Source organism: Engystomops pustulosus, chromosome 9 (genome assembly GCF_040894005.1).
Source record: "Engystomops pustulosus chromosome 9, aEngPut4.maternal, whole genome shotgun sequence".
In the NCBI taxonomy this organism is placed as follows: Eukaryota; Metazoa; Chordata; class Amphibia; order Anura; family Leptodactylidae; genus Engystomops; species Engystomops pustulosus.
The window spans coordinates 101043243-101055973 of NC_092419.1; the positions used below are offsets into that span (position 1 = coordinate 101043243).

The 12731-nt window shown below is 43.5% G+C and overlaps 1 protein-coding gene across 1 annotated transcript in view; it reads right to left on the bottom strand.

The window, feature by feature from the left end:
• LOC140077592 (uncharacterized) overlaps positions 1 to 12731 on the bottom strand; it is a 205124-nt gene that overhangs the window by 39026 nt on the left and 153367 nt on the right. Inside the window, exon 7 of the mRNA XM_072124865.1 lies at positions 725 to 1279. Within this exon, the coding sequence (XP_071980966.1) occupies positions 725 to 1279 (555 nt within the window). The remainder of the gene's footprint in view (positions 1 to 724; positions 1280 to 12731) is intronic.

The window sequence follows — 12731 nt, forward strand, 5'->3', positions numbered from 1 at the left end:
GCACATGTACAGGGATTGTCCAGATGGGACAAGCTTTTTGATATAAAGACACATGACAATGTGCACTCTATTACTTACAGGAGGACCCGGTGGTCCCAGATCTATTACTTACAGGAGGACCTGGTGGTCCCAGATCTATTACTTACAGGAGGACCCGGTGGTCCCAGATCTATTACTGACAGGTGGACCTGGTGGTCCCAGATCTATTACTTACAGGTGGACCTGGTGGTCCCAGATCTATTACTTACAGGAGGACCCGGTGGTCCCAGATCTATTACTTACAGGAGGACCTGGTGGTCCCAGATCTATTACTTACAGGAGGACCCGGTGGTCCAAGATCTATTACTTACAGGTGGACCTGGTGGTCCCAGATCTATTACTTACAGGTGGACTTGGTGGTCCCAGATCTATTACTTAACGGAGGACCTGGTGGTCCCAGATCTATTACTTACAGGAGGACCCGGTGGTCCCAGATCTATTACTTACAGGAGGAGCCGGTGGTCCCAGATCTATTACTGACAGGTGGACCTGGTGGTCCCAGATCTATTACTTACAGGTGGACTTGGTGGTCCCAGATCTATTACTTACAGGAGGACCTGGTGGTCCCAGATCTATTACTTACAGGAGGACCCGGTGGTCCCAGATCTATTACTTACAGGAGGAGCCGGTGGTCCCAGATCTATTACTGACAGGTGGACCTGGTGGTCCCAGATCTATTACTTACAGGAGGACCCCGTGGTCCCGGATATCCCCTCACAGCTGTCTTCTTTATCGTTCTACTGGACGGAGCAGTCGTCTGTACAACCCCTGAGGAGTCTCCGGACCCCCCTGTTGGATAGTCTTCTTTGGATGAGGTAGGTTGTATTGTTGTAATGGTCTCCAGCCCTTGTATTGCTGGTGCTGTAGTAGGTGTCAGCGGTTTGGAGGATATATTTACCATGGGAGTAGGCAGTGGGCTAGGTTTGGTGATGGTAATGTTTTTGATCAGGTCTACAATGTTAGCAGTCAGTTTGTCTATAGGAAGCTGTCCAGTCCCTACAGAACCTTTCTCCTTCTCTGTTGTGATGTTTTCTTCAGATGGATCTGGTTTCTTATACAGTTCTTCTTTCTTTATTGTCTTCTCTATAGATCCCTGACCTGATGCAGGTATGAAACCTTCTTCTTTCAGGATGGACAGGTCCAGCTCACTCAGGTATTTGTGGGATGTGGTGTCCATGGTCTGCTCTGCAATGACTCCATCCTTTCCTATCTCCTTCTTTGATGTGTTAGTCTGAAGACCCTGGAGAAAATAGGCCAGAATTTGATAAAAATATCATCTTATCAGACATTTTTCAGTTTTTCTGGTAAGTCATGTGTGTAGATAATCAGGCTGGGGAACTGGCAAAATGATTGCCAAGGAAAACCAATCCATATCGCCTTCACATGTAACATAGACTTTATACATAAGGATCCAATGCATACTGCAAGCTTAACATTCACATATAACATAGACCTTATACATTGGAATCCAATACATATATTTTGTATACATTTTCAGTATCATTATGCTATTTCTCATATATATGCACCCTTGGTGTAGAAAGTATGCATTTGTATAGATTGGAGAATAAAATCACTGCCAAACACCTCTGGGGTTTAGGTATCTCTCTGGGAAACAAAGTATCAGCCATAACAAGATTAAGAGAGAATTGGGAGGTCCCTATACACATTAGATATGAATTTATACTTGCATTTGCCTCTGGTTTATAAGTAGGGGGCCTGTAGATAGCTGTTGGGGGAACGTATGGTCATATGGCTTCAAACAACCAGTTACACATGAATCTATATATGTTTTTAATGGTGAGATGGGTACAGGACCCCTCTAGTACTTATATACACTCCAATATGTGTAGTCGTGCTGAAAAGCAACACGTTCAGTTCTTATTTCTCCCTATATCTATAGTTGAAATTGAGTCAGGACAACCCTTTAAACATTACCTAGTCAGTGTACAGTAATTAATAATAATAATTCCTTTATTTATATAGCGCACACAGATTACACAGCGCTCTAAATCAGTCCCTGTCTCCAATGGGGCTCATAATCGAATCACCTCCCAGTATGTTTTGGAGAAAATCAGAGGACCCGGAGGAAACCCAAACAAACACAGAGAGAACATACAAACTCTTTGCAGATGTTGACCCTGGGACATGAACTCAGGTCCCCAGCGCTACAAGGCTGTAATTCTAACCACTAAGCCACCGTGCTGCCCCAGTAGTCAAGTACAATAAGTATAATGTTTTTGCAATCTTCAAGATCCTCCAGCAAAGTCTACGACTAGTTTATTGTAGGTTTGTGACAACCCCCATTACCTAGGGACAGGTTAAAGGCCTGGTCTTTTAAGGGTTTATATGGTACAGAGGAAGTAACACAGTGGAGCAAACTAGCAGATAAACAATACAATGTCTACTCTCCATCCAGCTCATGTGCGGAGGAGTGTGTCAGACATTGCCACATTCATGGTAAGAGGCAGACAACATTCCTGCTAATCCTCATCAAAGGGGTCTCCCTGTGTAAACTAATAGAAACCATTCCCGGGATTCAGCTCATGGATGAGTAATGCCTGGGTCTTACGTCGCTTGGTAAATTATTGGGTTTTCATTTAGGCTTTTTGTAGCATTGGTTGTCATGGTAGAGGTCATTACTTTGATGAGTGATGTTTTACTAGCAGTGGTGTATTAGTTGCATCTGGTCCTACTGTGCTCCCTCTGTTGTGCTGGACCTGAGGATGGAGAGGGTGAGGAGCAGGACACGGGGGTAGATGATGATGGATATCGAAAGCTCAACCAGTCTACATCTTTTCCTATTTAACGGTTTCTTAAACACTATAACTAAGTAGACATTGTAATAGTTTTAGATCCCCTCCTTACTCCTCCCATCCATCATCACACTAATACTTTATGGTATTAATGAAACGTATTCCCCATCCACAGATTGATTGTTTGGTAGCTTGGGGACCCACAAATATCAAGAGATTAGGGGCCCACAAGCAGGGGAGTAACTTGAGGGGGTGCAGAGGGTGCTGTCACGGCCGGGCACAAGAGGCTTAGGGGGCCCATAAGGTCCCCCATATTGTACCCATAGGAATGGAGGACTTTGGTTTATCAAGACCTCCAGTGATGCCATGGACGAGGTACAATGAGAACTGTCCTGCTAGAAGAGCTCAGACACAGACATGAGATGGTGCAGGAGACGTTAGCTTACTGCACATTACTTATCTGGCAAATGGTAGCTTGTTTGGTAGCTTGGGGACCCACAAATATCAAGAGATTAGGGGCCCACAAGCAGGGGAGTAACTTGAGGGGGTGCAGAGGGTGCTGTCACGGCCGGGCACAAGAGGCTTAGGGGGCCCATAAGGTCCCCCATATTGTACCCCATAGGAATGGATGACTTTGGTTTATCAAGACCTCCAGTGATGCCATGGACGAGGTACAATGAGAACTGTCCTGCTAGAAGAGCTCAGACACAGACATGAGATGGTGCAGGAGACGTTAGCTTACTGCACATTACTTATCTGGCAAATGGGGTACAAAGGTCAACTAAGGAGCCAAAGAGGTTCCTACTTGGTTGGGAGTCAGTAGCATTTTGCCACAATGCTGCAAGGGACACCTAATGTTGTGATGCAAATAAAATTTTTGACTCTTATAAGACTGTATAGACATCAGAACTATGTAACCATCAACCATGTTGCGTGCTTGTAAAATAAAAGTCCCCTGTTGTTACTGTCCATCTGTGTTATGTCACCACTGAAACATCAAATTGTCCTAAGATCCTATATTTTTAAAGGGATATACCCCCTCCCCCCAAACCTAAATGGGGTCATGTAAAGAGCTGCCATTGCTGTTATCACTATTACTGATACAACTGAGTATCGCTGGACTGTACTGCTCCTCTGACCACTAATAATCAATGCAACACATGTGTTATGTTACTCATCGGTACATGTTGTGTACCGGGAACACTTACCACTGATGGTACAATACTAATCACTAAGCTCCACAAGCTCTGTGTGTAATTTGTTGATGTAGACAGCCAGCCTCACCCAGCTTTCCAAGCTCCTGAATTTTATAATTGTTTTTTTTTCAGCAAAACCACTCAGCACAGGGATTAAACAAGATATGATTCTGCTTCATTGTAGCTACAGCAGTCTCAAGGTATGTTTGGTTCATAATGCATCAAGTCAAATGGTTGTTTTCTTTTAAAGGACATCTACATCCAGGTTGAAAGACTGTATGCAAATGAGCCTGAGGGGCTCCAGGCTCCAATAACACCTATGGAGCCTGGAGCACCTCAGGCTCATTTGCATACAATCCTTCATCCTGGTGGTAGATGCCCTACTAATACTATGGATCAAATTGTCACTGGGGTTTGTTAAATAAAGTTCTGCACCTGTTCCAGTGTAACTTGAAAGTCCATGTGAATACTGCAGATACAATCTCCTTTCAGGTGTATGGAATAGATTTTAGTTTCAAAAACTTCTGGAACAAATCTGCATAGTGTGACCCTTCCCTTATAAAAAAAACTCTGGAGAGTGATCGCTCTGACGTTGACACTGCTCCTATACAAGTCCTACTTCTACTGATGGCCGGTTTGTTACTGGGCATCACTTGTACATCAATCACTACCACTGCTGACAACAGACATGGGAATATCATCTCTATAGAGCATATAACACTATTATAATCTAAAGACAATTATATTACTGCCATCCTATGTTGTATTTGATCGCTGTGTAGTGAAACAGTACTTATGTATAACAACTCACCACACTTCTACATAAATGATGGAAGGACCCTGCAGCCTGTTTATTCCCCCAGCATTGTTGCTAAATGTAAATATTCTTTAAATTGATACAATGTAGCTGTTGTGGGGTATATGTTTATTTTATAGTCATTGTTGCGCATCGGTTCTCAGATTTTTGGCTAAGATCAATTGTAGTGTAGTATATACTGTATAGTGCATTGATATTATCATTTTCAGTTTTAAATCATCATTTTGGTATACATGTTTATAAGCTTTGTCACTTTTTTCCTGGTGTTATTATTTGCATATGATTGCTAGGTCTGATTTGAGCATGCGCGTAAGTCTATCTTCCTTTGTAATGATGGGGTGCATCCATTTCTTCCTTATTCACATATATTAATGTTCAATAGTTATTACCTGTGATATATCCTATGGCCATTGATATGTGTGACTAGATGGTAACGTCCGGTCATCACCTTGCACAGACTAACCCTTACAAAGTGATAAAAGGTCCTCAGTATCTTCATCCTACCCTCAGCATCGCCCGCAGCTATGTCCCTGATCACAGCATCTACTGATAAGCCATGTATTACACCCAGTCCTGTCATTTACATATCTGCATAGACAATCAAATACCAGAATGTAATTATACTGACTGGATGAACCTTACAATTTTCTTTTGCATGTTTCCTATTATCAGCTTTATTTTACAATAGAAAGCCATTCAGATCCCAGCAACAATCACTATACAGGAAACATTGCCCTACTGCAAATCCCATGTAAACTGTGGTATAGGAGATACATTTATCACAATTCTTTGTTGCAACAAGTGACAATGTAATGTAGGTCCAATTGATGGGACGTATAGTCACATATTCATGATACAAGTCTGATCACTTCATCTGGATACAAACAGACAGCAAGTCAATCTAGAACACAAACTGCTGAGCCTTGTAGTTCTCCAGCGTCTGCTGTCTCACTGGATTTATCTAGCAGAAGATATCAGGTGTATACAGCATGTTCTTACCTGTGTAGATGAAGCATCCCAGCAATTTATGACCAGGAGAATTTGGATAATGCCCTGTACAGAGATAGTGACCATTGCCCTGGGCAGAATGGACATTGGAGGTTGTGTCAGTCCTTGCTGGTACCTTCACCATTTGCTTTCTATAGTGATGGTCACAGCCCAAAAAGCAGGTGTGGCCGGGCTCACTAAACAAACTCTGGTTTATTGCCTCCCTACCCCTGACAGATGCCCTGCATTTGAAGTTGGTCATCCCCCACCTCTGCTGGGAACAGGGAGGGCCTATCCTTTATCTTTGTGACTACCTGCAGATTTTATCTCAATGATGTCAGCCATGAAGTGTGGGGTTACACTGGGGTGCGATCCTGGGACCCCTGGATGAACAGTGAGTTAAACAAAACAGACTTTCCCAGCCTTGGGCTATTTTCATCTTTGCATTTTGACATTTTGCTATCTTTCATCAATGCAAGACTTCAAAGTAAACCCGGCTAGTTTACTAAAATTTATAGCAACCCCCCTCCTCTTCTCCCCCCTGACAGCAAAGAAAATGAAATAGGCCTGATCCGCTCCATTGTGGGATATTGTGCCGAGGGCTGGGTACTTAAGAGGAGATTTATGGTAATCATCAGATTCTCAGAGTTGATGGGTGATAGAGTGTCAGCTCTGCGGCTCATAATCCTGGTACTGTACATTCCAGACATTTCAATAATCAGAATAAGGCCTCACTTATCGCTGAAATATGTTATTTGTATAGTATACATGGTTGTATCCTGACCCCTCACTTATAATCTAGGTTATTTCTCAAGATGAGAATTGTAGGGAGGTGAAAATCAATGATCAGTGCGAGAGGCAGGGGATGTGATACTCGGGTAACCCACTTATTTAAATAGAAAGTGCCAACATTCAAGCAGTAACATGTGACTACCTGTTTTGTCACAGTTTTTAATTGTATTGGCGTCCTATGGACACCAATACAGTTGAAAGAAAGAGGAGAAAGTCAGATTATCATTGTATCATTGTAGCTTCCTTCCAGGGTCCCCTGAAGAGGAAGAATTGCGGGGCCCAGAGCAGGAACTCCAATAATAACGCAGCCTTGTCTGCACCTCCTGGCTCCTCTTGTAGTCCCAGGCAGCTAAGGATGTGTAACTTTAAAACAGCACTGATTACAGCACATCCTGGGCGGCCAGGGACTGCAGGAGGAGGTCGTGAGTCCTATTTGAAAACTCTGTGCTGGGGTGATGCCCCGGGTGCCCACAGGGAGTGCTCCGAGTGCCACCTCTGGCACCCGTGCCATTGGTTCGCCACCGCTGGCCTATGATTTCCTGCTGTAGGAAGAGCTCTGTTACATCATTGGGCACTTAAGATCATGTGACCAGGAGGACATCATCAAAGGTCCTGTTACATCTGCAACATCTACCTCATGAATGTATCTGATCACATCTAATCGCAGCATGCCTGCATGGGAGAAGGGACCATCCATGCTATTGATGGTTTGTTTGCGTATGAGCCAACACAAAGAGCTCACTTAACCCCGCCACTAGACGTCTCACCGCGCCCTCTTTAACCTGGTAAAATCGGGTTAAAAGTGGAGTGGGTTGACTTTCTCGACTGAGGCTACCTATTATATATTAAATAGGAAGCCGTTCAAGATCCAGAGAAGTTGTCTCTTCTTAGTGAGCAGAGCCTAACGGCCCAGCTCACTACAAAGAGCCGTAATTCCCAACACTAGTCCATGGAGGTTTGCTGTGATTTCATGTGATCAGATATATGCATGGTGTACAGTTTGCTAATGTTAGGAGGCTAAAGGACCTGTGATGATGTCACTCTGGTCACATGACATGCTGAGAAGTAGTAGGAGTAGAGAAGTAGAGTAGGACACGCACCCTCAGAAAAGATAAGAAGTTGATTTATGTGGATGTAAGGGAAACTATTTTGAGCTAAAAGTTAATAGGAATCTATAGGAAACTTTAATAAGAAATTCGCTGGAATAAGAGGTACTGAGAGTAATAAACTGAGAGAATGACCAGTGCAGGAGGCAGGAAGATAAGAACAGCAACAATGTTTCTAGATAAATATAACGTGTTATATCTGTGGTTGTAACACATAAAATACCTGAACTGAATTCTAACTGTACTGTCGTAAATTGGTAACATTGTCCAGTGATCTGACATTAGTGAGCACATTTCCTACCCCCTTAGGCTAGCGTCCAGGGTGTAATCCTCCCAAGTATTCCAAGTTCAGCTAAGTTCACATGTACGTGAAAAGGTTTTGTGAGGATCAATCACAGATTCTGTCAAAAATGCATTTTTATACTACTTTTCCCTGTATCATAAAAGACACAGATGACAGACCCCATTATCATTGACCCCAATATTTTAGGGCATCTCTTTACTGTATATTGTAACGCCCTTTGTATAACCTTTTCGTGGAATATCGTAGATCTTGCGCCTATGCGGAGGACTCGGAAACATTCCTGTCCAGTTTATTACCCCAATATGTCAAACCAAGTGACACATTTATATTCTGTCCGGGCACAGGGCTTGTTTGTATACCTTGTGGCAAAATACTTTCTCCTTTGAGAAGTCTATACCCAAGGCTGCTGCTTCCAGGGTCTTACATTGCTTCTCCAGTCACAACTGATATTCACCTGATTGTGACCGGAAACTTTCTTAAAGGAAATCGAACATTTGATTTTATGCATTATGAACCAAACATACCACGAGAATTCTGTAGCTACACTGATGCAGAAACATATCTTGTTTAGTCCCTGAACTGAGTGGTCTTGCTGAAAAAACAATTATAAAATTATGATAATGAGGCTCTGTCGCTCCTGCGGCTGCCCTAATGCTCTCCTCTTACCCTAATTATGTACTGCTCCAGCCTTGTCTTGCCCAGCATAAGCCACACTGTGTTGTCCCTGACAGGCAGAAGCAATCTATTGCTGCACCATCTACTGTGTATGAGTCATCCAGTTCAGGTTGATTAGTCCTGTCTGGACAGTTCAGGCAGCTCCATTATGTACGGCAGCCAGTCTGTACCCAGCTTTCCCAAGGTCCTGAATTTTGGTTCACAATGCATAAAAACAAATGATAGATTCCCATGGGAAAATATGATGTAAAAAATAAATAGTGTGAATACTTCATAGTTGGAAAATTTGATCATTATTTTGGCTAATAGTCGCTGTAAGGAAGCTATAACTGAGGCTTACCTTTCTACCGAAGTCATCAAGTTGGAGCCGTAGGTTTGGGCACACTCCATGATGGTTTCAGCATTGTTTCTCTGGCAAATAGTGTACGTAATATTCCCACCACTAGGTGGAGCTGTAGAAGGTGTTTTGTGTTCCCTTCCTCACAGCAATGCAATTATTCCACAACACAGAACAGCACACCTTGTGGTCAGGAGCTGTACTGCACATAAAACTTTAAAGGGAACCTGCCAGGGTGATTTTTGCCACTTAGCCACCCACAGGTCCTTACAGACCGGTGGTTTAGTGTCCAAAATTGCCTTGTATGATTTTACAGCGATTATCTTAAAAAAAAAAAACTTTCTACTCACCTCGTCCCGTGTTCCCTCTACACAAAAATACACATAAAAATGCCCTCAGTAACTTGGCCCAAGTTATCCGAATTATTATTATCTCTTTAATAGTTTAAAAGCTCCTGGACTCAAATACAAAATCTGTACCAGGCACCTGAATATCACTTTTAGTATTGGTCTAGCTATGGGGAAAGGACAACTTTTGCACCACCTAAGACTTGTATGTGTGACTGCCTAATCTGCACCCCATAATATACCTCCCTTTCACAGTTCCTGGAGGTGTCACATGGTAATGCATTACATGGACAGCCCTTTAATTTTAGTAGCGGGCGTGTAATGCTCACATTCTCCTGCGGAGGTGCTGCAGTGAAACTGAACACTTTTATCTCATCTGCAGATTACTGCTAATTACTTAGGGTCCCATTAAGGCTGAACCTTATATCTGGCATCATATTGCTCTTAAAGGATAATTCTTCTGACCCTTGTGATGGATTTGGCTAATATCTTGAAGAAGGAGGTGGACTATATCAATGGCCATTTACATATATTACCAATAGTTTGGGTTGCTTTGAAGACTGCGGGTTGAATAATGCCTTCTGGCTGACTCATGTAGATCATAGGGACTAATCTAAAGTTGGGATCACTTATCACGTGCCCTCTGGGGTTGTAGGCAGAGGCTTGTACAATTTACTTTTATGGGATAGTATTGTGCTGACACTGTGCCATTATACAGAGACTAGAGGGATATTACGGCACACGTGTATACCATGTATATCTGACCACTAATAGGCCATGATGATAAATGTGAATGGATAAAGATTAGTTATGTATGTGATTGGAGTCAGAAGAAGGAACAGCACCAACACTATGTATGGTATTGTCTGGTATTGCAAATAAATTAGACAGAGCTGAAATCCGAGGTATAAAACCAATCCAACATTAGTTGTCTCCTACAAAATATTACAATAGTACAAATGTTTGCTCACTGGGGTCCGTCTACTTGATCTGCTCACAAGGGCCAACAATTTCAATGGAGGACGAGTGCATCTTACTTCCCGCTGCCTCCCACAGCCCCATATTAGGAATAGATTGCTGGTTGAGCATACTTACCATTCACCATCCATTATGCTCCATTCACTCAGGGTCTCAGTAGTCAGACCCCAGTGCCTGGTAGGCGGACACTTATTGCCCATACTGGAGGTTTTTATTCCGATTGTACCCTGGTGTTTAGAGTTCGGACGTGAAGGCTTCATGTAGGATTTCTGGTTAGACCAAGGACCCTGGACCTTATTTCTGCCAGTACCAACAAGCACTGATGGTATTCACTACATGACACTGGTGACGAGCCACTACCTTCATGGTGCAGGCTTCACCAATATATAAAAGTATCATATAGTATCTGCATCCACATAGCTTCTAGCTATTCATCACACACGGTGGGTATCCCCATATATATACTCATGAGGTCTCCTTTATCATATATCTGCAGTATATATCAGCAGCTTTGATTTGTGATCCTCTCCTGTTATCACAAGGCTCTGTGATGAATTGACCTTAAACCATCTGCCTATAAGTACATACAGATGATGAGAGGATATATATCAGTCTGCCAGTGAGTATGATAAGTGAGGCCGGCGCTGGCCACCCATCTTATTATTGGATGCACGTACTTCTTTATAGAGTCAGTAGTAGCAGATTCAGCTATGACGGCAGCAATAAATTTGATGTTTTCTGACCCCATATTCACTCATCTGAAGTACAACATGAATGTGATCTGTCCTTTTATCCCTTTCCTTCTAATAATAATGAGATGTCTCTGCTCATTCTGTCCTGATCTATACTGCAAAATGGAAAAGTGAGCAGCCTAGTGGCTAACCTATGGCACGGGTGAGCCCTCAGAGGCCCTCAACGGGTCAAGGCCTCCTCCTGCCGTCCCTGGTCGCCCAAAAAATGTGCCATGATCAGGGCAATTTTAAAGCAACACATCCTTGGCTGCCTAGGACTACAGGAGGAGCACAAAGGTGTGGACAGTGGTGGTTCATTGGTGCTCCTGTTTTGGGTCTCATCATTTTTCCTATTCAGGGGACCCTGGAGGGAAGCTACAATAATAATCTGAAATCTCCTCCTTGTTTATACTGTATCAGTGTCCTCAGGTTACCAATGAGATTGAAAGCTGTAACAAAGCAGGAAACAATGGGGCAGATTTACTTACCCGGTCCATTCGCGATCCAGCGGTGGGTTCTCCGACACTGATTCGGGTCTTCCGGCGATTCACTAAGGCAGTGCGCCCCATGTCCACCAGGTGGCGGAGTTCACTGAAGTTCACCAAGCTACTCTGGGTGCAGGTAAGCGCGTGTCATGCAACACATTGGGGGTCATTTACTAACGGCCCGATTCGCGTTTTCCCGACGTGTTACCCGAATATTTCCGATTTGCGCCGCTTGTACATGAATTGCCCCGGGTTTTTGGCGCACGCGATCGGATTGTGGCGCATCGGGGCCGGCAGGCGCGCGACAGAAATCGGGGGGCGTGGCCGAACGAAAACCCGACGTATTCGGAAAAACCACCGCATTTAAAAACCGAAATGTGTCGCTTGGGAAGCGCTCACCTTCACCTGCTATGGGATGGTGCATTCCGGGGCGTTAAGATTATTTTCGGCGCAGCAGTGCCACCTGGTGGACGGCGGAGAAACTACCTTCTTAAATCCCAGCCGGACCCGAATCCTGTGCAGAGAACGCGCTGCTGGATCGCGAATGGGCCGGGTAAGTAAATCTGCCCCATTGAGTCACACATTGAGTCACACATATATACGCTTCTTTCTGCACATTAAAATGCACAAAAATAGCAAATCTTTATTTTGGACTAAGCCACCATAAGATCCAGGCTCAGGCTACAGAGGTCCAGTAGAAGACAACCTAGTTTGGATGCCAATGTGATCGATTTATTAGACGATTGTTGCATCCTATTTTCTTTGCTTCTTCATCTTATAATCAAAATTGTGGCTGTAAGACAACTGGCTGCAGCACTAGCCTCCCTCCTGGAAGTACAGAGAAGGCAGAGGGAGGCTACTGCTGCAGCCAGTCGTCTTACAGCCGCAATTTTGATTATAAGAGGAAGGAGCAAAGAAAATAGGATGCAACAATCGTCTAATAAATCGATCACATTGGCATCCAAACTAGGTTGTCTTCTACTGGACCTCTGTAGCCTGAGCCTGGATCTTATGGTGGCTTAGTCCAAAATAAAGATTTGCTATTTTTGTGCATTTTAATGTGCAGAAAGAAGCGTATATATGTGTGACTCACATAACTTAATGCATAGTAGTTTGAGATCAGCCCCGGCCTCATTTCAAGGTGCACAAAGGCAAATGTTGACCTGAAAATCCTTACTTGA